This window comes from Euprymna scolopes, chromosome 45, assembly GCF_053919585.1.
Source record: "Euprymna scolopes isolate OS-2025 chromosome 45, ASM5391958v1, whole genome shotgun sequence".
Classification (NCBI taxonomy): Eukaryota; Metazoa; Mollusca; class Cephalopoda; order Sepiida; family Sepiolidae; genus Euprymna; species Euprymna scolopes.
This window is the reverse complement of record NC_136526.1, coordinates 50,053,550-50,079,634: the sequence shown is the minus strand read 5'-3', so window position 1 is coordinate 50,079,634 and position 26,085 is coordinate 50,053,550. Positions and strand designations below refer to the sequence as shown.

The window sequence follows — 26,085 nt, the reverse complement described above, 5'->3', positions numbered from 1 at the left end:
GCATGCGCCTGTAGATTCCTGACAATCTCGAGACTTCCGCTTATAAAAACCCAAGTTTTGTTGTCGCGCATGCCTATACAAGGCACAAACACGAGGGCATTTGTTGTGTTGGTAAGTACTACACTCCCCCCTGATCTGATGAGCACATAGAGTGCACTCCGGGGGTGGCCTCTTAGTTTGTTGGCTTCTGTGAAGGGTGGTATTTACACTCTTGGATTCAGGTTCTGGTTCTGGTTCTGGTTCTGGTTCTGGTTCTGGGTGTGGTTCTTGTTCTGGTTCTGATCCTGCCTGATCAGACGAACTACAACTACCACTCTCTTGCTCGGTGACCTCACTCATTAGCAGCTCATCATCTGATGATTCATCGCTCTCTGTAGTTGTGGAATGTACTTCACTAGCCGAGCGAAGATTGCGCACAATTTTGGGATAAATGTCCATAGCTACCACATTGGAAACAGCGCGGGCGCCCCCGCCCCTTGTTAGTACAATTTCTTGCGATATGGCCTCGCTGGCCACAGCAGAAACATTTCCCATTGGTCGTGGGTCTCAAACTGGGACTCTTTTCAGCATTAGTCTTGGCTGCCTGCGCCATCATTACAAACGGTTCCCTCAGGTCCTCCTCATCTCTGATAATGGCTCGAGCGCGTTCTAACAAATGTTCCATGGGCGTTACAGATATGCTGGTGGAAGCCCTCAACAGTTGCTTAACATGGGTGGGAAGGCCGGCCACAAACGCATACGCCAGTGTTTGCTCTGACACTCCATTGCCAAATAGAACTGCAAGTTTCTTCAGCTCCGCGTAGAAGACGTCCACAGTTTCTCCTGGCATGAGCTTCCTAGTGGCAAATGTTTCGTAGGCCGTACAGGGATCCATGGCAAATGCCTTGTATAAAGCATTTTTTATACAGGTAATATCAGCCTTCTCCACAGCACTCAGTTGCTGATATACACTTAGGGCGACTCCAGCCAATCTCAGGGGAATCACGGTATGCACCCCCTTTACTTCACAGAGGTTGCAGGTCAGCTCAACCCTTTCGACCCAGTCGACAACAGAAGTGGATCCGTCGAATTCGGGTATCAGTTTTAAATCAAACTTTGCCCCAGCCATAGTTGTCCAGAAAAAGAGACAAAATGAAATCGCCGAAATAGCTTATGACCTTCACCTTCACCGAGGTGAACGATTTATATGACCTTCACCGAGGTGCGCGACTTGACACACAAAAATAAACCTCCTCTTAATCACCTGCTAACGCATGCGTCACTGTAACGTCCAATGACAACAACCATCCCAATCTTCTCACTCGACCTGCCTTTTATACCACTCTCTCAATCCCTTCTCTTGCGCATGCGCCTGTAGATTCCTGACAACCTCGAGACTTCCGCTTATAAAAACCCAAGTTTTGTTGTCGCGCATGCCTATACAAGGCACAAACACGAGGGCGTTTGTTGTGTTGGTAAGTACTACAATGAAAACTCCATTTATCGATTACAAAATCTCGTCCAAATTCTCATATCAAAAACGAAATTTAATTTTTAAACGAAAAAAGTCAATTTGTTAATTAAATTAATTAAAGTTTTATGATATGTTTTTTTTTTTTAATTCAATTGTAAGGTTACAGTACAGAATAGGTACAAAACACCCTCCCCTCCCCATGTTAAGAATGACTTTTTAAATAATAACGTTATTATTTCAGCACGGATCACTCTCTGCATGCATGAGTACCCATTTTCAAAACAACTCCAAAACAGAGCGCTCTCGGCAAGTTGTACCAAAAAATTGTATGTAATTAAATGAAAAAAATAAATAATGTATATTATTTAAGTAGAAAGATGAGGATAATAGTCCGAAATAAATAAATCTTGAACATTTCGAGTTTGTATTACTGTACACATAGATTCGAAAAAGTTGTCAAAAAACAAATATATAACAACTAAATGATATCAAAAGCAAGATAAGTTACTTTTCTCCCTAACTGGATAATTTTCTAGTGTTTTTAATTAATGTAACATGTTTGTTCAGCTCGAAAAACATACAGTGTTTACCGATGTATTGAAAAATTTAAAATTGCGCCCGGACACGGTAAGTTTGAGAAAAGGAGTTATAAATAAAAAAAAATAGACAAAATACTGTTAGAAACTCGCTCAATATATGTTACCGTAACAAAGGCTGACATATATTCGATGGGGTTTTAACAGTATTTGGCATATTTTTTTATTTTTAACTACTTTTCCCAAACTTACCGTGTGAAAGAGAGAGTTGGGCGCCATTTTGAATTTTCCAATACATCGGTAAACACTGTATGTTTTTCGAGCTGAATAAACATGTTACATTAAATAAAAACAATAAAAACATATCCAGTTAGGTAATAAAGTTACTTACATTGCCTTTGATAACATTTATTCCTTTTCTCCGCGTTAAAAAAACGACCCTGGTGTCTAACTCTGTCCCGTGGGGAGGCATTGTAAATAGGAACATTTATTTGTTATATATATATTTATTTGTTATATATATATATATATATATATATATATATATATATATATATATATATATATATATATATATATTTGGCAACTTTTTCGAATCTATGTGTATAGTAAACAAAGCGAACATTTCTTTTCGAATATATTTATTTACGTATTTAAAAAAAATGTTTATATATATATGTGAAAACAAAAATCACTAAATAAACCTATTGTTTCTGTGAAAAAACATTCAATATGTTTTACATTTAATATTCATTATTTCTGTTAAAATGTGTCTGTAAATAAACATTTAACTAATATGTAATTGATTATAATCATCTATTTCGTGGCAATGACTCCAGTAAATTAATATGCGTGATTGACAATAATTTTTAATAATAAAATGATGTTTTGTAATTAAACACAACGAAAAAACTAACAAAACAAAAACAAAAAAAAAAACGCATGAAAAAAAAATTGAAATCACAATAAAATTTTAAAAATATATATATATATTTTAGTTTTCTGCGAACTTGCTTTACCATCTAAAAATGTTGACTTTCAAACTCGTCTCGTTTAAATGAACTCATCTTATAATCGTTTCTTTGTTAAAAAAACAGATTGCCAAACAAAAAGTAAGTATTTATTCATTTAATTGCTTTTGAAGCTCTTTTTTTTTATTACATTATGATTCCCTTGGTTTTACTACAGGTTTGCGTCCAAACCATTACGATTGCCTTTGTTTTAATGAGTCAACATTGCATGATTGCATATAAACGAAGAATGGTACTATAGAAATCACTCTAATCGGGTTTTATTGTTTGGTTTTGCTTTTAAAGTTGTTTTTTGTTTTTTTTGTTTTTTTTTTCGAGTGTATTGAAAATTATTTTTGGGCACTTTTACGCTATTAGGACGAAATTTTGTAGTCGATAAATGGAGTTTTGAGTTTGTATTACTGTACACATAGATTCGAAAAAGTTGTCAAAAAACAAATCTAGAACAAATAAATGTTATCAAAGGCAAGATAAGTTACTTTTCTACCTAATTGGATATATATTTTGTGTTTTTATTCAATGTAACATGTTTATTCAGCTCGAAAAACATGCAGTGTTTACCGATGTATTGGAAAATTCAAAATGGCAGCCGACTCGACTCTCTCTCGGAGAGGGTACGTTTGGGAAAAGGTATTATAAATAATAAACTAGACAAAATACTGTTAGAAAACAACCGAATATATGTCAAGTTATGTCACGGTAACATATATTGAGCGAATCTCTAACAGTATTTTGTCTAATTTATTATTTATAAGACCTTTTCCCAAACGTACCCTCTCCGAGAGAGAGTCGGCTGCCATTTTGAATTTTTCAATACATCGGTAAACACTGCATGTTTTTCGAGCTGAATAAACATGTTACACTGAATAAAAACACAAAAAATATATCCAGCTAGGTAGAAAAGTAACTTATCTTGCCTTTGATAACATTTATTTGTTCTATATTTGTTTTTTTGACAACTTTTTCGAATCTATGTGTACAGTAATACAAACCCGGAGTTTTCTGATACCCCCCCCCAAAAAAAACACAATTGTTTCTACTGATTTTTTTTTTTTTTTTTTTTTTTGTCAATTCTAATAAATTACAATGATACTCAACCAATTCTAATAAATTCCAAATTATGCACTCGGAATTACCCGAACATTACTGAATTAATTATTAAAAAAAAAAAAAAAAAAACTTTCATCGTGTTAGCAGATGAAAATTGCTGACATCTTGTTTAAATCAAAACGGAAAATTACCCCCCTTTTAAATTCTCCTGTGTCTTACGATCGTTTTCATCGAATTCTATTTTTATTTTCTTTAATAAATAATTTTCTGGTGCTAGTGCACTTACTGATTCGCGCTGTTTTTTTTTAAATCGTATTTCCACGTTTAATTAAAGTTTTATGATATTTCTTTTTTTATTCAATTGTAAGATTGTGCAGAGTAGGTAAAAAAAAAAAAAAAAAAAAATCCTCCCCTCCCCATGTTAAGAATGACTTTTAAAATAATAACGTTATTATTTTAGCACGGTGCACTAGTACCAATTTTCGGTATTATTATACAAACACCGTGACAGCGTTAGGGTTAGGGTTTAGGGTTAGGGTTAGGGTTAATTCGCTGTCACGGTGTTTGTATAAATTTACCCAATTTTCTACCTCATCGATTTTTGTAATTTTTGGATATAATCATCTTAAAAATACGAGGAACATATAGATACCATTGTTTTCATGTGAAATTCAGTTTCACGGTTTCCGAATTTCGTCATAATAGTGTAGAAGTGCCTTATTTTTATATTGAAAACGTCACAATTACCTAACGTATTATTACTCTAACATAATCTCTAACAGAACGAAATACATGAAAGGGGGGTGGGAGAACAGTTTTAAACTCCGTTACTGAAAATATCACAAGAAGATATTTAACATTTTGAATGAAAAGGTGGAAAAATAATACTGATAAAAAAAAAAAAAGAAAATGAACAGGAAGTTCGTCTTCCTTCGCTTAAAAAATTCATCAAAATTCAGGAACTCAACCAATTTTAATGAAATTTTTTGCATTTATTTATTAACAATCACAGAATATAATAAACTTTTTTTTCTTAGTAGAAATGTATTATTTTATGCAAACAAAGTAACCATTTTCTAAAGTTCTATTTTAAGTATTAAAAACGCATTAATTTATTTTAGTTTTTATGAAGATAAAGCATTGTACATGTTAGCAATTTATTTTTAAAAATATTTCTCATGTATTTTACAAAAGTCTTGTAAATATGGAAGACGTTGTTCTACAATTCATTGTTAAGATGCACTCGAAACAAAAATAGCTTTTTCCATATCTTCTTATATACTCCTGAGGGGCAGATAACTCACTGGTACTTCCTGTACAATTGGCAGATAACTCCTAGATGCTATTCCAACACATTCGTTGATAACTCTTTTCCCTTTACATCTTCCACGCTGTGACCACAGGATGAATTATCATGATCATTTTTCTGTGCACCAATAGGAGTGTCAGAATTCTCCATTAAAAAAAAGAGTGATTAAATAGACTCCCTATCTTTCGAAGCTTGTAATAATATGAATACTACAATTTAAACCTTGATTTTTCTTTCAATAAAAGGAGCAAAGACCAAACTTCAAAATAATAAAAGGTTTTATCGAAAAATATACAATATTTTTTTTTAATCTTTTTTTTTTAAAGAAAGATTTCACAAAATTCAACGGATTTTAACTTAATCTAAAAATAATAAATATATATAAATTCAAAAAAATCACTTACCTATATAAAATACTAATCAACGGATGCTTCCATTTATGAGAATTTGTCCATATTTATATTTTATATTCCATGTATTTTTTAAATAAAAGATTTTTTTTAAACAACTATTGGAAGGGACCGCTATTATGTAAGCATTGTTATGGTGTTAGCGAAGCGCCGAATCGGTGTTTCTTCCTGTTTTGAAATACAGATGGATAGAAGGATGTAAAAACAACATGTTCCCATTAGCCGTCTAGCCTTGTGCATGAAGAAATATGTCTCACCATACTTGTAAACTAATCACATTTTACTTATTAGTTTTTCCCTTAAAAACAAAAAAACACTCGAGGATTTTTTTTTCTTTTCTCAAAGAAATACATGAGTTTTTGATGTAATATATTTTATTTCTTCTTTATCGAGTAAATTTTTTTAAATATCTAAAAAAAGAAAATTGTATGAAATAGAAAAAATTATTGTAATTCTACGAAATTTTCTAGACAATATAACAAGATTGTAAGGTTTTACTTAAAAAAAAAAATTCAACGTGTTTTTTTAAAAAAAAAAGGTTTTAAACTTTGGACATTACAGGTAAATTTACAAATAACTGTGCATGTTTTTTTTAAATAAGCTTATTTTATTTATTGATCTTTTATCTTCAATTTGTGATATATAAATTTGAGGTGAGAAAATTAATTATTTTCATTTGAATAGACATTTAAAAATGGGGAGGGCGAATTAAAAAAAAACGCTTGTCTAGAATATTATATTCGGTTTATTGGAAAGAGCATAAAATTTCACACTGAAAATATCGTAAAAATTGAACAATACGAAAAATTTTGATAAGATTTTGATAGATTTTTAAATTTAAAAAATTTAAAGAAATTTAAGTCGTAAAATTCAATTGGTTTCATTATGTAAAAAACATGGCTACATGAACGCGCGCAGGCACTTTATAAACACTGTTTTAAAAACAAAAAAATATTTCTATTATTTTTTTAACAAGTTTAATAGTTTATTTTGGAAGTATAATCCATAAAGAAAATAAACAACCCACTTTGAAAAGAGAAATTACGAGTTTTTTTTATATTTTATTCGCAGTTTTGTCTTAGGGGTGTCAAAAATTCCCCCCAAATTCTGATACACGTAACCCACCAAACTGTGATCACAGGATTAATTATCATGATCATTTTTGTGTGTACCAGAGAACCTGAGTAATTTTCTATGCACTTTAAGATTATCTTAATGCCGAGGACTGTCTGTCTGTGTATATTATCCTGTGTTGCTCCCTACTTTCTCTGTACTATCATCCGTTTCCATTTCTTCTTCATCAGGCTCGCCAGTCAAACCGACATACACATACATTTTACATTTAAATGCAAATATGTTGCTTACAAAAACAATGACAAACGAAAAGTTGACTCAATTATATTTAGTATTTCTTGGATCGCCAATTAAATGTAATGTATTGCTTCAAAGATAAAATACAACAAATATACGAAAAGAACAAAAGTTCTCGGCGCTTTAAAACCAAACCTTAATAGCCGGTCTGCCACTGTGTTTGACCCATAAGCACCTTGGAGTTATTAACTGCTGTCTTCAGGACTAGATAACAAGAGAGACTTTCCACCTCGCAGTGCATGTGTGTAATGCGCGAGTGACGGGTGCACCAAACTCCTATGATCTACAAAGTAGCAACTTGTGGAGAATCCCGTCAGTTAAACAATTCCGTGCTTGTCTATAAATGGGCTGAAAAAAGATTTTTTACAAGAAAAATCCTGAAAAAAATCTTTATAATGTACGTATTTGTCACTGCATGAAGATGTCATATTCCAAAAATCACATAAATCGATCAATTATTTTTTTTATTTAAGAAAATCAAATATTAGCACAGTTTCTAGTGTCTTCACAGCATCTTGTTTGAGAGCTGACGACGCTAACGACACCTGAAGTAAATATGAGATCAACAAGAGCAACAAGGGCAGACAATAGAAGTCAATTTATTTATTTATTAAATAAGTTAATTTTTTATTTTGTATTTGTATTATAAAAAAAGAGTGTTTTCGACATTTAAGAAAAAAAGTAAATAAATAAATAAAGTCGATTGTCTGCCCTTGTTGATCCCATATTTACGCCAGGTGTCATTAGTGTGTCAGCTCTCAAACAATATTGATTCCAGAACGTTTTTTACTTGACCTGTACTCTAGCAGCTATTAGTTGAACTCTAACATTAGCGTAAAGAACAATGCTTTTCCTATTGAACATTACAAAACTGATAGTAAAAAAGTGTTAGTAAGCGCCAGTCTTTCGCTATGCAAACGACTAAGTTTTTTTTAGACTAATTTTATCTGTCCTATCAATTTGTGCTCAATTTAGTTTGTCAACAGAAAATTTCAGTATTTATAGGAATATTTGCTTTTGTCATTAAAGTCTGTTGTTGAATAGAGGTGACAGAAAAGAACAAAAATAGTCCAAGAAATTGAGCAGCTTCTTTTTAGCAATTGAACGTTTTTTGATGATCGTTCTTTACAAGCATAATCATTTAAATTAGCATTCAAATTCGCATTCAAATTAGCATTCAAATTCGCATTCAAATTAGCATTCAAATTAGCATTCAAATTAGCATTCAAATTAGCATTCAAATTAGCATTCAAATTAGCATTCAAATTAACATTCAAATTAGCATTCAAATTAGCATTGCACTCAATCTGTCAGGTACACAGCATGAATAATATTTAATCATCTCATCATGTCATTAACTACATTTTCTGAATATTCAACCAAAGGGAAATGATGTCTCTGTATTCCTTTTTCGAATTTTTACTTTTTAAATTACATAAGGATAGACGATTCCTCTCAGGAACAGATACCAAGATGAACAGCTGTAAATACTGGATCTGCTAAAGATGATTCTTTTTCACCATTTTCTGCTAACAATCGTCTAATAAATTATTGCTGCTTCCTCATTTTCTACTAACGATCTTTTAATAACTTTTCCGTAATATGTTCCATAGCTGCTTCTATCTCCTCTTTATTCTTCTTCCTTAGATTTGGCTTTTTTCTTTTCTGTCCTCTCATAGAATAATAACTTGAAAACAACTACTTCTCCTACAAATGTGTAACCATCCCGCTCCTTCTTACAAAATGATAAGTTTGAATGTAAAAACGTGTCACTTCCTATCAAGTAAGTTTAAATTTCCCCACCATGAAAAAGACTAAGTTCACCAACGTCAATTTTAATGGTCTCTTCTATATTTGCTAAATGCAATTTGTTAACAGCAAATCACTATCTTGTGAAAGATTCGAGACAATTATGAAGAATATCTTGGCATTCACTGGTTCCTTTGCATAAGCCTCCCATACTTTTTAATTCTTTTGAATATGTCAACTACACAATGATGATAACAACAAACCATCTTACGGTAGACTGTCTTAAACTTCTACCTGAAACAGTTCATCTGTTTTGCCGATGTTTGCAGACAAGAAATATAAGGAGAACTTGAACCAGCCAAGCTTTTTGCAGATTCATTTTTCTCGTCTGCTGACGCCTATCTCAAGTCTGACATAGGACATTAAACAACATTCTACTTCGCCATCTTTTATTTGATTTTTTTTTTCTATCGTTTTTAATCTTTGGAAAAAGTTGGTAATACTGGCACTGACAGTAGAAACGACAAAGCAGATTATCATTATTAATTAGCTCTGCTGTTGAGATTTTATGCTTTTGCCATGAACACAGCTATATCCTCTAAAGGCTATTCATTCATATAGAAAACTACTATTAACTTCTTCCTACAATTGTAATTTTATTCACCTCTCCAGTACATGGATACTCCTAAGGATTATTCATTCCCTTAGAAACCACTGTTACAGTTCCTCTTTATTTCACTTTAAACAGTTTGTTAGTTAACTTTCAGTTATATTACAGTTGCAAATACAATGCAACCACCTTCAAGTATTTACCCCCACAAATCTTCCCTTAATTGCAAATTTCCCTTTCTAACAATTAAAACATTTGACATGCATTAGTAAACCTAATTCTTATTTTACTATTCATAGTACAATCCTGGTCCTGGATATGACCTTAAACTATATCCGATGGTAAGACCCCAGCTTGTGGGCTTTGGGGAGTGTGGAGCCACCCCTTAATTGCCATTGCTCCCAGGTCCACTCAGACCCGGAATGGTAGTACCTGTTAGGGTCCAAACTATAGGTTGAATAGAACCAGACTTGCAAAAAACAAAATATATTCTATTAAAAATTTTTTCTTCAAAATCACTGAATTCTGCATTAAATAACCTGAAAAGGTTTGATATGCTGTAAAACAAAAACAACCAGCCATCATAATACAATCCGGTAATACACATTAACTTTGCTTTATAACCTACTGCAAACTATTCGGCATGAAAATAGTTTGATATTAAAAGTTACCCTAAGCACAAATCTCATAATGGTGACTAGTTTTCACTCTAGTTATTTTATGTAATTTGCAGCACTTTTCTCTTTATTGTTTTTTCTTTTTAATATTTATTTCTTTAAATATCCACTTCTATAAATATAAAAGCGAAAATGTATGTATGTATGTTCGCTTTTTCTGTATGCAAACAAAAGGCTTTTTTCAGAGAAGCAGTCGCTCGCTCACAACTTTTTAAAACTTTTTATATCACATATAAATCATAATATCTCACAGTTAACAACGAAGCTCGCCTGTCTATTTTATTTGCTCGATTTCAGGAAAATAAATATTCAAAATTTGTCGCTCACTGCATGTGGGTTAGTCTTTTTCCTATAACATCTTGGGGTTAAAAAAAAAGCGTTCAGCAGTAAATGAAATCCCGCAGTCAAACTTGACCTCATTAACTCATTAAAACGGACACCTACCAAATCCAAGTAATTAAATAAATTCAAACGTGTTTCTGTTAGCATCTCGCGGTGGGGCAATGGTTAGCGTTGCACTTTTTTTTTTACACTTTAATTTACAACTTTGCCTCAACGGTTCGGGTTCGATCCTCATACTTACTTTTTTTTTTAATCCCCCACCCCCCAGAGTTTCCACACACACCTCCAAACACCCGGGCAACGCCGGGTACCCCTTGCTAGTCTCTAATAAATCACAAAAATACATAAAATTGTAAGTGTAATCTCCAACTATTACCTTCCATTACTCGCAATTTTTTTTGTTTTGAAAACATTCATTAGTTTTATCTTCAGTTTAGAAGTTATTTACTCTTAACTTAAAATCAAATAATTTTTATTTTTTTTACATTCAAATTTGTATTAAATTCTTGTTTGATTTAATTTTGTTTGTTTTAAAAATATATTTAAAACTTTATAATTTTATTAATACATATGGTGAAGAATATTTTTGTAACTTTTAAAGAAGATGTATCTTAATCTTCAAATAGTTTTGGAACATCAGTTATTTTTATTTTTAAAATGTTTAGTGTTTTTTTTTTTAAATTTTTTAATGATTTTAATTGTTTTTTTTTAAAATTTTTAATGATTTTAATTGTTTTTTTTTAAATTTTTTAATGATTTTAATTGTTTTTTTTTAAATTTTTTAATGATTTTAATTGTGTGTGCTTATTTGATTTATTACTTTTACAGACATATTCTAGAAAATCTGAACTGACTACATCTTCAAGACTAGCTTTGTGATATTTAATGAAAGCATACTGCCTAAGGTTCAAATATTTTTCAATAACAGGTAATTATTTATTTGTTAAAATGTTTAATCTTCATTGCTTTTAATGAGTATTTAAATTGTGCGAATTTTATTTTTTTTAATTGTAAATTTATGTAATATCTATTACTTTGAACACCACAACCTTTATGAATGTTCGGCTCAGAAACTAATACTGTGCGTAATAGTTTTGAAAATATAAAGATCGAACCATGAAAGTTTTAATCAGATAAAGTAAAAATATAATAGTGTTATATTTCTGAATATTTGAGATAGGGATTGATAATTTGTATTTATTTCTATTTTTAGAAATACTGTTTTCATTTTGAGTATTTTCATAACGTTTGGATATCTTACAATCAACTTTCTTTAGGTGACTCTGTAACTTGGAGTTCTATATATTATTCCTTAATTGGAATTCATTTTTGAGATGAGCATTATATATATTAATTTATTTTTATTTCGGACTATTATTCTCATCTTTATTAGTTGTTCAATCCTACCCAAAGCATGCCAGAGGTTTACTTGGCCAAAACGTGGTGAGACGACAACAACTACAGATGGCAGTGATTGCTGAGAATGCAGTTAGAACATTCAAAGTTCCTATTCGTCGCGGTTACCACCTGATGAAGGCCAGAGAAATATTTGGCCGAAGCCTTGTGAAAAAGAACAACCAATAAAGATGGAAACAAAAGCTAATAAAGATGAGAATAATAGTCCTAAATAAATAAAAAAATTAATATTGCGGTTCTTCCTTTTGAACTCGGAAATCTGTGCTGGATTTCATGAAATCTCCATAGTTCTGGAATCCAGGAGAATACTGGAGAAAATCCATATTCTTGTTCTGATAAATCAAATTTTGGTACACACACGAAACTAGACACTATCTTCGAATGTCTAAGGTCTCTCTGTACAGGGGTTTGTCAGAACAATCTGGCATGAGGATACTTGTTCCATAGAAGTAAACCCTGACCAAATATTCAAAATCACATAGTATTCACAGCCCAAATAAGATCTCCTCACTATGGCTACCTCACAGCTTTTTCAAGGAATGGTGCACCTTCTCCAAGTGATATTACCTCAAGTAATAGCACAAAGCTGGATACTCGACCAGACTAGATAAATTCTTGTCCTGGAATCCAGTAAGACCAAGAGACCAACATGAAAGATATACTACAACGTATAAAAATGGATAATTGGGGAGAGGAAAATTATGTTCTCAATTTCTTTACTAACTCAGTTTTTGAGAGATAAAAAACTTAAATGGAACATTCGAATATCTATGTATCTCATATATACTTCAAGTGTTAGCCCAGGTCGTGGGCCCCTTGATTTCTGAGAACTTCGACTGAAGTAAAATAAAACATAAAGGGAAAAATCATATTCTTGTGGAGTATGTGATCGTTCTTTTTCTTGATCATCAACTTTAGTGAGGCATATTAAAACTCACACTGGTGAATAGGAGAGAAACTTGAATGCCTACTAGACACTGTCCTTGAGTGTACAGGGGTTTGTCAGAACAATCTGGCATGAGGATACTTTTCCCTTCAAGAAAACCCTGACTAAATATTCAAAATCACACAGTATTCGCTGCACAAATAAGATCTCGTCACTATGGTTAACTCACATTAGCTTTTATGAGGAATAATGCACCTTCTCCAAGTGATGTTACCTCAAGTAATAGCACGAAGCTAGATACTTCACCAGACTAGATAAATTCTTGTCCTGGAATCCAGTAAGACCAAAATGAAAGATATACTACAACATTCGAATATTTATGTATCCAGGCTCTACGGACATATTTGTATTTAGTTGTCTTTTGACAACTAAATATTTTCGTTTACTAGCCAAATTGAAAAGTTACTAGCCAAACCCAGATAATTTTTATAATATTACATCTTCGTTCTATGACGAATACGTACCAAGATTTTTCTGTATTTTTTTTTAATAAGTGATTCTAAATATACAACAAATTTTATATTGATACTTGAAGGTATATATAAAAAAAGGGATTGTTTTGTTAAACCTTTTATTGTTTAAATAATTTGATTTTTCTCGTTTTATTAAGAAAAAAAAAAGTTGAAAAGATATTTTTCATGAAGTAATGAGCTTTTGAAAAACTGCTAGTGAAAGAAATACAATCGCCAAAAGATGAGCGTTTCATTTTTTCTAGTTGCCACTTTGAAAAATCACTCATAAACGTGACTGTTTCACTCGCAATGTAGAGCCCTGATATCTCATATAGACTTCGAGTGTTAGCTCCAGGTTGTGGGGCCCTTGATTTCTGAGAACTTTGAAATAAAATAAAACAAAAATAGAAAGAAAATTGGAGAAACTACAATTGTCAATAAGTGGCCCTATTGAGATAGTTTTGTCTTCTGCAAGAGGACTATCAGTGTACTATGTTGGCGCTTTGACAGGCCATAAAACCTGTAAATTATGAAATTAAAATTAGAATAACTACCACAACTTTATATTTTCTCCATGATATTTACTTTAAAAAAATGTGAATGTCTTTTAAACTTCGTACTTTTTAATTAATGAATATTTCATTATTCTACAATTTCTTTTTGAAAAGAACTTTTTGTTTTATCAACAAATAATGTAAGCAATAAAAATGTATGAACTAGTGCACATGACAATAAACTGACCATGTGATAATATGCAATCTTTTATACAGTGCCTTACTTGTTTAACAAAAATTAGTTATTGATGCATTCATGAATAGTTTAAGAATGTCTTCCTCAATATTTTGTATGCACAGCAAAAATGCAGTCAGACGCACAAGCTCTCAGTAATATTTTTGAAGCTCAGTTGTTTAATAGTAATGTTAGAATTCTTTTCATTTGTGATTGTCAGATTGCAAATGCAAAAATATATGCACAGAAGTGAGATCTATAGATGTAAGTTTTACTAGTATATATCGCTCTCACTTCTGCCTCGCTCTCGTTCTTTCTATATGAACATTTATTAACACTACAATAGAAGGTAATCAAAAAAGGAAAGGATAAAAAGATAGCAGTCCATTATACACAAAAGAGAATATCACCACAAATAGTAATACTATTCAACCCATACAGAGTTCATACAGATTTTCAATTTCCATTTTTAAAGACAATTAAGCCCTTCTCCAGACAAAAGTCAAGTTTTAAAAATAAAAATTTGATATACAAAGAATAACATAATATACCAAAAAAATATTTTAATATTAATTATTAAAGTATTTTTTTTTTTAAATATTTCGATTCTAAATTTCACTTTGGCTACATCCCTAAAGTACATGAATAACATTAGGTAGTTTTAAGATAAAAAGGCATAACTCATATGGACAATACTGGGAATACTACAATGTAATTTCAAAAGAACGTTATTTCGATTTGATTTTTAATAATTCTGGCATAAATTTTACTGGACATAAAGAATACAATTTTCAAGCCCTTTTCAGGACACTTCCCATATTTTCAAAACCTGATTGATAGGAGAGTAGTGGATGATATATATTGAGTGTCTTGAGAGAAAATACACTTTCATAGTGGTAATAATGTTTGGTATGTCTTATTTGAATATAAGAAACCATCTAATCTCAAAACTCATGATTGAAGCAGTTAATTTCAAGTGTATTAAGTGTTCAAAAATAGTGGTTTCATTTGTGAGACTTGCATATATGTTCTAGGCATATTACGATATTGCTTTCTTGATTTGTCTTGTATAAACTACTAGCCTGGGTCAGGGTTAGGGTTAGTGCCCGGCATTGCTCGGGTGTTTGTGGGTGTAAAACAAAATGGTAGTAGGCAGGTTCGAACTCATGATGCTCGGGCCAAAAAAAAAGTGAAAGAAAATCTGATTTCTTACCGCAACTCCATGACACGACCGGAAATGTAAAGCGTTCAAATTCAACGTAGTTAATCAAAAAGATGATTTGCAGAAATGGCGTTGCTTTTAAACCTCCCACAAATGTTGTTTTTAATGTGGAGGGAAAACCAGCTCCCCCAAAAAGAGGCACTCTGGCACTTTCCAAATAAACAGTAATCGTCTCAGTATTAAGGGTTTTCCTTACATCGACCACACACATTGATTACAGAACAGATACTACCTGGCCAGAAGGCCAGGCGCCAGGTTTTTTATTTATTTGCTTCTCTACGAAAGCAAATTAGACACAATGTTTTTTAATGTGGGAGAAAAACCAGCTCCCCTAAGAGGGTACTCTTGCAGTGTCCAAATAAATAGCAATTGTCTGATATGAAGGGTTTCCCCTACATTGACCGAGGCCCACTTGACTTTAAAAGTAATTGTCTGATATGAAGGGTCTCCCCCACATTGACCAAAACTTGTTTCTTAAGTGAAGCAGACACTGTGATATTTTCCCAAAAGCCATGAAGGTGTTTTTCATTCAATTAGTTTTGCTTTATTTATATGAAAAAAACAAAAAAAAAACATTCGAAACGACAGCATGGAGGGAATTTTTTTAAACTTAATCAAAAAAAAAAGGGAAAGACACCATGTCCGTTTGCGAATGCGACATATTATAATCTTGGAAGTATAAGAAAACTTCTTGCAGAAACCAAATGACGCGAGAACCGCCACTGAAAAAAAAACTTTCGTGGACATACACACAAACACATGCACTCATTTTGCCTTTTATATATTAGACTAGTGGAGGTGCCCGGCTTTGCCCGGGTGTTTGGAGGTATGTGTTGAGCAAAAAGAAAAGTTGTAGTAAGCAGGCAAGCTTGCACCCGTACCCAGAAAGAAATAAATAAATAGCAATTGTCTGATATGAAGGGTTTCCCCTACATTGACCGAGGCCCACTTGACTTTAAAAGTAATTGTCTGATATGAAGGGTCTCCCCCACATTGACCAAAACTTATTTCTTAAGTGAAGCAGACACTGTGATATTTTCCCAAAAGCCATGAAGGCGTTTTTCATTCAATTAGTTTTGCTTTATTTATATGAAAAAACAAAAAAAAAAACATTCGAAGCAGGCAAGCTTGCACCCGTACCCAGAAAGAAAGAAAAGAATGTGAAAAAAAATAGGGTCATCAATTAAATGAGTCGGTAATTAACTTTTGCTTGAATTGAGGATATTGGCACAAAGATGGAATAAAAAAGATAGAGAGAGGTGGAATCAAACTCAAAAATGCAGGTTAATTAGTCTTCCTCGCTAATCATTATTATATATATATAATGAGTAAATGGTAAATAAACCTGAAAAAGAGCTCAGTACTACTGTAGAGCAAAATATGTTTTTATTACCGTTTTTTTTTGTCTGCTTAGTTACATATGTTTCCACTACCAGGCCCGAATTAACGATCCGATAGTTTAATCAGTTTACTTGGAAGATTAAATATTTATTATAACGGAGATAAAAAGTACAAAATACAGACTTCAATCAAAACAGCAGTGGCCAACTGTAAATATGCTGAGTGGAGGATATTGGCACAAAGATGAAATAAAAAAAAGATAGAGAGAGATGGAATCAAACTCAAAAATGTAGGTTAAGTAGTCTTCCTCGCTAACCATTATGCCATAGCAGATAGTAAAATCAATGAGTTGGTAATTAACTTCAGAAGAATCATAGGAGTCGTCACGCATGAGCGTTGCTTTTAAATTTGGCCAGAGGCCAGTTAAGCGTCCTGCTTTCTGTCGTTTTTTGTATTTGTTTCCCCACAAAAGCAAATTAGAAACAACGTCGTTTTTAATTTTGGGAAAGCCAGCTATCCCCAAAAAGGATCACGTTGGCAGTATCCAAATAAATAGTAATTGTCTCCATATGAAGGGTTTCCCCTACATTGACTAAGGACCAATTACAGAACAGATACTACTCGGGCAAAGGCTGGGAGTTGGCGCCAGCATTTGATTAGTTTCGCATTATTTATACAAAAAAGAAAAAACAAAAACAAACAGTAGATACGACCACACAGTGGGGAATTTTTAAAACTCCATAAAAAAATAGAAAGAGACGATGTGTGTTTGCAAATCTGAGATATTACGATCTTGGAATCATGCCAAAACTTCTCTTGGGTGTCAAATCTGTTGCCAAGGCCGCTGGAAAAATGGTGGGATCTTTCTATCGATCCAGTAGATATCTCACTGCTGATGCAATTCTCTATTTATATAAGAGCCAGGTACGTCCAAGGATGGAATACTGTTGCCACATCTGGGCAGGAGCTGTTAGAAAGGACTTGTCCTGCCTTGATAGAGTTCAAAATAGACTTCGTAGCCTCGTAGGAGATGTCCTTTTCTCTTCCTTGCAACCTCTATCTCACAGAAGAGATGTTGCGAGTTTGTCTCTGATGTATCGTTATTTTCATAGAAAGTGTTCGACTGAGCTTCAATCTATGGCCCCCCCTCGCAAAACTTTCACAAGAAACACTCGTCTAGCTGTAAACACTATCAATAATTCCCATGTAAAAAAAAAAAAAAAGTTTATGTTGAAGCAAATGATTGTTTAGCTTAATTGATACCTTGGATCCTGAACTGTTTATTCACTAAATTGGATTTCCTAAAACTTAGAGGTAGAGAATCTGCTTATATTAATTCTTTTTTCATCAGGGGTTCCAAGTTGAGCAGCCTTTCACAATTCTCAGTTTATACATTATAACCTTACTTTCACTTACCAACTCTATATGTCTGCATTGCAATGCTAAGGGTAATCATCAGAACTGTTCGCTTTAGCCAAGTTCAGCATATTCTTTCAATATGGTGCTGGAGCACTAAGAATAACGATAGTTTTTTTTTAGCATGTTCTAATTTTAATAATAACTTATGTTTCTTTAATATAAACATAAGTCAAAAGTGTTACAAAATAAAGATCATAAATACAATATTGTTGCTTCTCTGAAAGAATCATTTCTCTTTTATAAAATATAAAATTCTGTAAATTAAAAAAAACTAAATTGTTAAGTTTTGAAGAAGTTTTTATGGATATTTAGTTTGATATTTATAAAAAACTTACTTTTCTGATTGGATAAGTATTGCAACAAGTATCTGATTACATTTTTACTTTAATCAAAAATCAATTTGAGGACTTAGCTTACAATGCAGACGTCTACCTCTAATTTATCCATCGTAAAAGTAACCGTTTATTTTGCAAAGAACATGTATAAAATGTAATTATTTTATGAAATTTGTCTTTTTTTTATTTTGCAGAATAACCAGCAATCAATATAATGCAAATCGCACAAAGCTTAAAGTCGCAAAACAAGAAAAATAATAGCCTTCTTGTTGTGTCTGTATCAATAACAACACGAACGCAGAAAGTAAAGGTAAAACAAATATATTAAGACGAAAAGATAATACATATTTACAAAAGTGCAGTTGGAAGATTGTCCGGCAGAGGGCGTGTTAAAGTCTTTCATGGAGCAACCGGCACATGCGTCTTGCCTATTTATATATATATCACTTATATTGAAAAACATGTTCTCATTGAAATAAGTGTACAAACATTTACTAAATCTATAAAATATATATTTAATATTTATCAACCTGTATTGATGTGAAGTCTAACATATGTAAAATATTTTCATGTGAAATATCTTTCATGAATATATAATACATTTTACTGACACCTGTTTATGTATTTCTCCTTATGTTAGGCTTAATAAATGGAACACCTGTTGGAATAATTGTCTCAAAGGCATACGACTTATGTATTTTGGGTGCATATAACAAATACACTCATGAGCCTTTTGATAAAGGCAATACTTAAGGCATTCAAATTATTGAAAAGAAACATACTGATAATAGAGAAAACTTATATGAGACCCTAATTAAAGGGCTACAAAAATGGTTGGGTTAGAATTATCAATTAAAATACAGAGAAAAGTATATATATTAACTTAGAGTTTTAGATATCCATACATATTGCATTATTTACGTCGGGTGTGTAATTTCATCTTATAAAATGGATGAACAACACTGATTTATCATATATTTTTGTTTGATTAATCTGTAGATGTAGAGATTATATATTTCAATTATATTTAAAAAAAAGTATAATGAATATTTTCATTTGAAATTGCAAAAATATAAATTGTAAACGATCTATTAAATTTGAAATCCATGAAACAAAAATCTTCCTAATTCAGGTCGTCAAAATAGTAAATATTTCAACTTCAAAAATGAACACTAAATCAGATGCTGGAAAGAAACAGTATTCTTGTGAAGTTTGTGGCTCTTCTTTTACAAGGAAACTAAACTTGATGGTTCATATGCGAACACATACCGGAGAGAAACCATATTCTTGTGAAGTATGTGGCTCTTCTTTTACAAGGAAAGACAGCTTGGTCATTCATATGCGAACACATACTGGAATGAAACCATATTCTTGTGAAGTATGTGGCTCTTCTTTTGTAAGTAAACAGAACTTGAATGCTCATATGCGAACACATACTGGAGAGAAACCATATTCTTGTGAAGTATGTGGCTCTTCTTTTACAAGTAAACTAAACTTGGTCATTCATATCCGAACACATACTGGAGAGAAACCATATTCTTGTGAAGTTTGTGACTCTTCTTTTACAAGTAAAAAAAAATTGGACACTCATATGCGAACACATACTGGAGAAAAACCATGGTCCTGTGAAGTATGTGGCTCTACTTTTACAAGTAAACAATATTTGGCCATTCATATACGAGCACATACTGGAGAGAAACCATATTCTTGTGAAGTATGTGACTTCTCTTTTGCAAGTAAACGGAACTTGAACATTCATATGCGAACACATACAGGTGAAATACCATATTCTTGTGAAGTATGTGGCTCTTCTTTTATAAGTAAACAATATTTGGGCATACATATGCGAGCACATACTGGTGAAAAACCATATTCTTGTGAAGTATGTGGTTCATCTTTTACACAGAAACAACACATGTTGGAACATATGCGAACACATACTGGAGAGAAACCATATTCTTGTGACGTATGTGGCTCCTCCTTTACACATAAACAGAATATGTTTAAACATATGGGAACACATACTGGAGAAAAACCATATTCTTGTGAAGTCTGTGGCTCTTCTTTTACAAGGAAAGAGAGCTTGGTCATTCATTTGCGAACACATACGGGAGAAAATCCATATTGTTGTGAAATGTGCGACTCTTCTTTTACAAGGAAAGACAGCTTGGTCGTTCATATGCGAACACATACTGGAGAGAAACCATATTCTTGTGAGGTATGTGGCTCTTCTTTTATAAATAAACAGAACTTGAACACTCATATGCGAACACATACTGGAAAGAAGCCATATTCTTGTGAAGTATGCAATCATTCTGTCACAAGTAAACAAAACTTGATAATTCATATGCGAACACACAACAGAGAAAAACATTCTTGTTAAGTATATTGATTCATCTTGTATAGACAACCTAAATGTTTATTAGACAATATCCTCGACTATCTTAGCTCTCTCTGTACAGTAGTATGTCAGGACAACCAGACATGCGGATACCTTTTCTTAGAAAACCCCTGACCAAATATCCAAAAATCGCATAGTATTTGGAACCCAAATAAGATCTCTTTTTCTATGGCTACCTCACATTATCTTTTACAAGGAATCGTGCTCCTCAAAGTGATTTTACCTCAAGGAATATAATGACTCTCGATATTCCACCAGATTAGATAAATTCTTGTCCTAGAAAGTAAGACCAAAAGCCCAAAATGAAAGACAGTACAACATATGAAAATGGTTCGTTGGGATGAAAAAAATTCTCAATTTTTTACTAATCAGTTCAAAGATAAAGCCCTTGTATGGAACATTCGAATATTTATGTATCTCATAGATTTTAAGTGTAAGCTCTAGGTAGTGGGACCCTTGTTTTTTGAGAACTTGACCTAAGGGAAATTAAAAAAAAAAGTGAGAAAACATTCTAGTTAAGTATATGTTTTTTTTACACAAGCAACATGTGTTGGAACATATTCAAACACATAATGGACAAAAACTATTCTTGTGAAGTATGTGGTTTTTCTTTTACACATAAACAGGCTATGTCGCAACATATGCGAACGCATACTGGAGAGAAACCATATTCTTGCAAAGTATGTGGTTCTTGTATAAAAAAAACGTGTGTCACGACATATGTGAATGCATACTAAAATAAAACCATATTCTTGTTAATTATCTTTCTTCTTATTAAAAAAATCCAATATGATGCGTTCGAATTCTTATTGAAATCAAAATCATATTTTTAAGCTTTTACTAGTTAAAAACATACATTGTGTGGTTCTCTATCAAGTTGGTTGGTTGGTTGTTTTATGGCATATCAACCCTTTTCAGGTTATTTAATGCCAAATCCAAAGATTTTGAAGAAAAAAATTTTTAATGGAATATATTTGTTGTTTTCAAGTCGGTTTCTATTCAACCCATAGCTGGGACCCTAACAGATACTATCACTCCGGGTCAAAGTGGACCTGGGAGCAATGGCAATTAAAGGATGGCTCCACACTCCCCAGAGCCCGCAAGTTGGGGCCTCACCACTGGATATAGTTAATGGTCATATCCAGTATCCTCTCTATCAAATAAATCTAATATTTTGATGCTGCATAGCAAATATATATTTTTTAGTATCTTTATGTTGTAACATTGCAAACACTTGCAAATACACCTACCTGTGAAATGTTTGCTTTTTGGCAAAGAAATAAACTTGCATCATTCATGTTAAACAAAGTTTTTATAGTCACGAGCAAGTGACTCTATAAGTCACTCTGTCCGTCGGTTCATCAGTCGGTCTGTCCGTAACACTTTTGTGCTTGGCCTTTTTGGTTAAGATCAAAGGTTTGTTGTTAATAGATGCTATTCTTTGCTTTTTAAGCTTTTCTTGGCATTTTAGCCAAGATCAAAGTGTAGTATCTATTTTTTTACTACATGCTGTACTTATGTTTGTAACTTTGTGATATAAAGTGGGGGATCACTTTTCTGCATTAATTTAATGCAAAATGATCACCCACTTTACAACCAGTCAGTCTCAAAGCCATTCAAGTCATTCGCCAGATCATTCAAGTTGATTTTGAAGGATTCCAGTTATTTTTAAGCATTCTCGTCATTCTTAAGGTCATTCAATTCATCTTTAAGTTCATTAAAGTCATTCTAAGTCATTTACTTTTTATTTAAGTCATTTCAGCCCATTTTTCGGTCATTTTAGTTTATCTTTAAGAATTTCATGTCAATCCTATATTCATGCATTCATTCATTACATGAGAACACGCGACTAATGGCTATTGGCATTGTTTTTAAAGCAATTCAATATGTAACAAAACAATGAAACTAGAGAAAAAATCTCATTTTATTTATACATTTACGTGGATGGGTGATACAAAACTATTTCGATTATTTTTGTTTTACCAATAAAACCTTATGCTAGGAAAACACGATATCGAAATAAATTCAAGTAATTATCGGTTTCACCTGGGTCATAAATTTATTTAAAGAATAACTTGAATGATACAATATAATATCAATTACACATTAATGAATGGTTTGAATCCTAAAATGATCTCTCAAATGAAATATTTTGATCATTTTCATAGGAATAGCTTTTACAAGACTAATTATCAATTTGATATTAAATCAGTATAAAGGTGAATAACTTTTTAATGAATAGTAATTATTAATTAGGAGCGTTTTTATTATTAACAGAATTTTAACAAAATGCATAGAAAATTTGCGCAGGTTTTCTACCTGTATTTAAATATGTTCTATATTCAAATATTTATAATTTCACTGCTGATGCTATTCTCTATCTATATAAGAGCCAGGTACGTCCAAGGATGGAATACTGTTGCCACATCTGGGCAGGAGCTGCTAGAAAGGACTTGGCCTGCCTTGATAGAGTTCAAAACAGACTTCGTAGCCTCGTAGGAGATGTCCTTTTCTCTTCCTTGCAACCTCTATCTCACAGAAGAGATGTTGCGAGTTTGTCTCTGATGTATCGTTATTTTCATGGAAAGTGTTCGACTGAGCTTCAATCTATGGTCCCCCCTCGCCAAACTTTCACAAGAAACACTCGTCTAGCTGTAAACACTATCAATAATTCCCCCCACTCTTTATCTGTGCCTAAACCTAAACGTAGATTCCATGAACAAAGCTTCTTTCTTAGAACTGCACGCCTGTGGAATTGTCTTCCGTTTTCCTGCTTTCCGGCTGACTACAATATGGTTGTCCTCAAGTCTAACGTAAATAAGTTCTTGATGAGCCGTTCCATATAAGTTATCAAATTTACCAAATTTTCATTACTAATGATTATTATATTGTCCAATTTCTACTGTACACTCTTTAACCCTTATCCTTGAGTGGCCTCTTGGCCTTGATAATGTGGTGATGCCTATGTAAAAAAAAAATTTCATTAAAATTAAATGTAATATTTTAAACTAGATGAATTATTTGTACACTATATTACAATGATATAATGTGGATGTAACAACGATACTGACAAAAGAAGTTGTACAACATTTGAAAGGATGTGGGTCAGCAGTTAAATTGTCAGAATACCTGGACGGAGGAGCGTCACTGGGACTTAAGTTTATGAAAAATAGGATGGGAGTACTGATTTTCAGGAGAGGCAACGAGACCTCAGATATGGGAGGAGAAATTAGTAGGCGGGAGTTATTTTTTACCTGTGGGAGATCGTTGCGGGTCAAAAGAGAGTCGCCAACCTAATAGATCCTGAACTATCATCCAAGCTTTAGCCTCTGTCCCATCGACGCTATGTAGCATCCCTCTGCCTGTTCTACAAGTACTTTAACGGTGAATGTTCCGATGAGCTGCAAGCACTTGTACCCCCTCTACGTAAATACCTCTGACAAACCCGACAAGCAGCAAAATCCCACCCCTTCACAGTAGAGATCCCTAGATGTAAGAGAGCCTTCTACTCCAGTAGTTTCTTCCCCAGAACCGCTAGACTTTGAAACTCCTTGCCTGGTTCCTGCTTCCCCAACAGTACTTACATGCAGGAGTTCAAGTGTAACGTGAACCGACATCTTGCTGCCCAACTCCCCACCTAGTACCCCTGTAGCCTGTGTGAAAAAAGAGCAAGTGGAGTGGAAGGGCAAAGTTGATTGTTGCAATGAAACTAATGTCCCTACTATTGATTGCATAAAAAACGTGTAGTTTTATTATTTATTAAAAGATTTGTGTTGGGAATAAATAGTTGGTTTAATCTATTTTATAAAAGAAACTAGTTTCTAAGACAAAATCAATTAGAAAATAATGTCATTTTCAATATTTGAAACAATTTGTCGATGCATATGTGAAAACACATTTTGTAGAAATTAAACCAATACAAAGCTGAATAACTTTTTGAATGAAATGAAAATATGGATATTTTTTGCAAAAGAAACGTTTGTTTATAACAAACAAATGTTATTTAATGTTTAAATAACATTATTTGTTTATAACAAACAAATAATGTTATTTAATATTTAAATAACATTATTTGTTTTTAACAAATAAATAATGTTATTTAATATTTAAATAAGATTATTTGTTTATAACAAACAAATAATGTTATTTAATATTTAAATAACATTATTTGTTTTTAACAAATAAATAATGTTATTTAATATTTGAATAACATTATTTGTTTATAACAAACAAATAATGTTATTTAATATTTAAATAACATTATTTGTTTATAACAAACAAATAATATATTTAATATTTAAATAACATTATTTGTTTATAACAAATTAATATATTTAATATTTAAATAACATTATTTGTTTATAACAAATAATATATTTAATATTTAAATAAGATTATTTGTTTATAACAAACAGATAATGTTATTTAATATTTAAATAACATTATTTGTTTACAACAAACAAATAATGTTATTTAATATTTAAATAACATTTTTTGTTTACAACAAACAAATAATGTTATTTAATATTTAAATAACATTTTTTGTTTATAACAAACAAAATGTTATTTAATATTTAAATAACATTATTTGTTTACAACAAACAAATAATATATTTAATATTTAAATAACATTATTTGTTTACAACAAACAAATAATATATTTAATATTTAAATAACATTATTTGTTTATAACAAATTAATATATTTAATATTTAAATAACATTATTTGTTTATAACAAATAAATAATATATTTAATATTTAAATAAGATTATTTGTTTATAACAAACAGATAATGTTATTTAATATTTAAATAACATTATTTGTTTATAACAAACAAATAATGTTATTTAATATTTTAATAACATTATTTGTTTATAACAAACAAATAATATATTTAATATTTAAATAACATTATTTGTTTATAACAAATAATGTTATTTAAATATTTTATAAAATGCATGGCTGATCTTTCAGACTTATTGAAATCAATTTTTATTTAATGGGAGCAAATGATTCTTTTTGAAATCATATTTCTTAATTATACTTTTATACTTGAGAAAAATAAAATAATATCACCCAAATTGCATAGTTTTTTCTTTCTGTATTTATATATGTCGATTATATTTCAGATCTTGTTTTAGAAAATATTTTCTAAGATTTAAAACAGTGTCGTCTTAAAAACGTTCTTCCTCTAATGATTGGTACACTGAACACTAATTGATGCATGGAATATTGTATTTCATTAGGTTTTTACTAAAATTACATAAGTGATAATCAAAAACAGT

General features: G+C 31.7%; 1 protein-coding gene across 2 annotated transcripts; it reads left to right on the top strand.

Annotated features, from left to right (window-relative positions):
* The first annotated feature begins 1,325 nt into the window (after positions 1 to 1,325).
* LOC145269608 (uncharacterized) lies at positions 1,326 to 21,558 on the top strand. 2 transcript variants are annotated; one of them, XM_080125339.1, is made up of 3 exons: positions 1,326 to 1,454; positions 11,367 to 11,466; positions 18,593 to 21,558. In XM_080125339.1, the coding sequence occupies exon 3, from the start codon at positions 19,564 to 19,566 to the stop codon at positions 20,779 to 20,781; it is 1,218 nt and encodes a 405-aa protein (XP_079981465.1). In that variant the 5' UTR covers positions 1,326 to 1,454; positions 11,367 to 11,466; positions 18,593 to 19,563; the 3' UTR covers positions 20,782 to 21,558. The 2 variants fall into 2 exon arrangements, with proteins under 2 accessions (XP_079981465.1, XP_079981464.1); XM_080125338.1 differs by lacking the exon at positions 1,326 to 1,454 and adding an exon at positions 2,834 to 3,101.
* Positions 21,559 to 26,085: the final 4,527 nt, after the last annotated feature.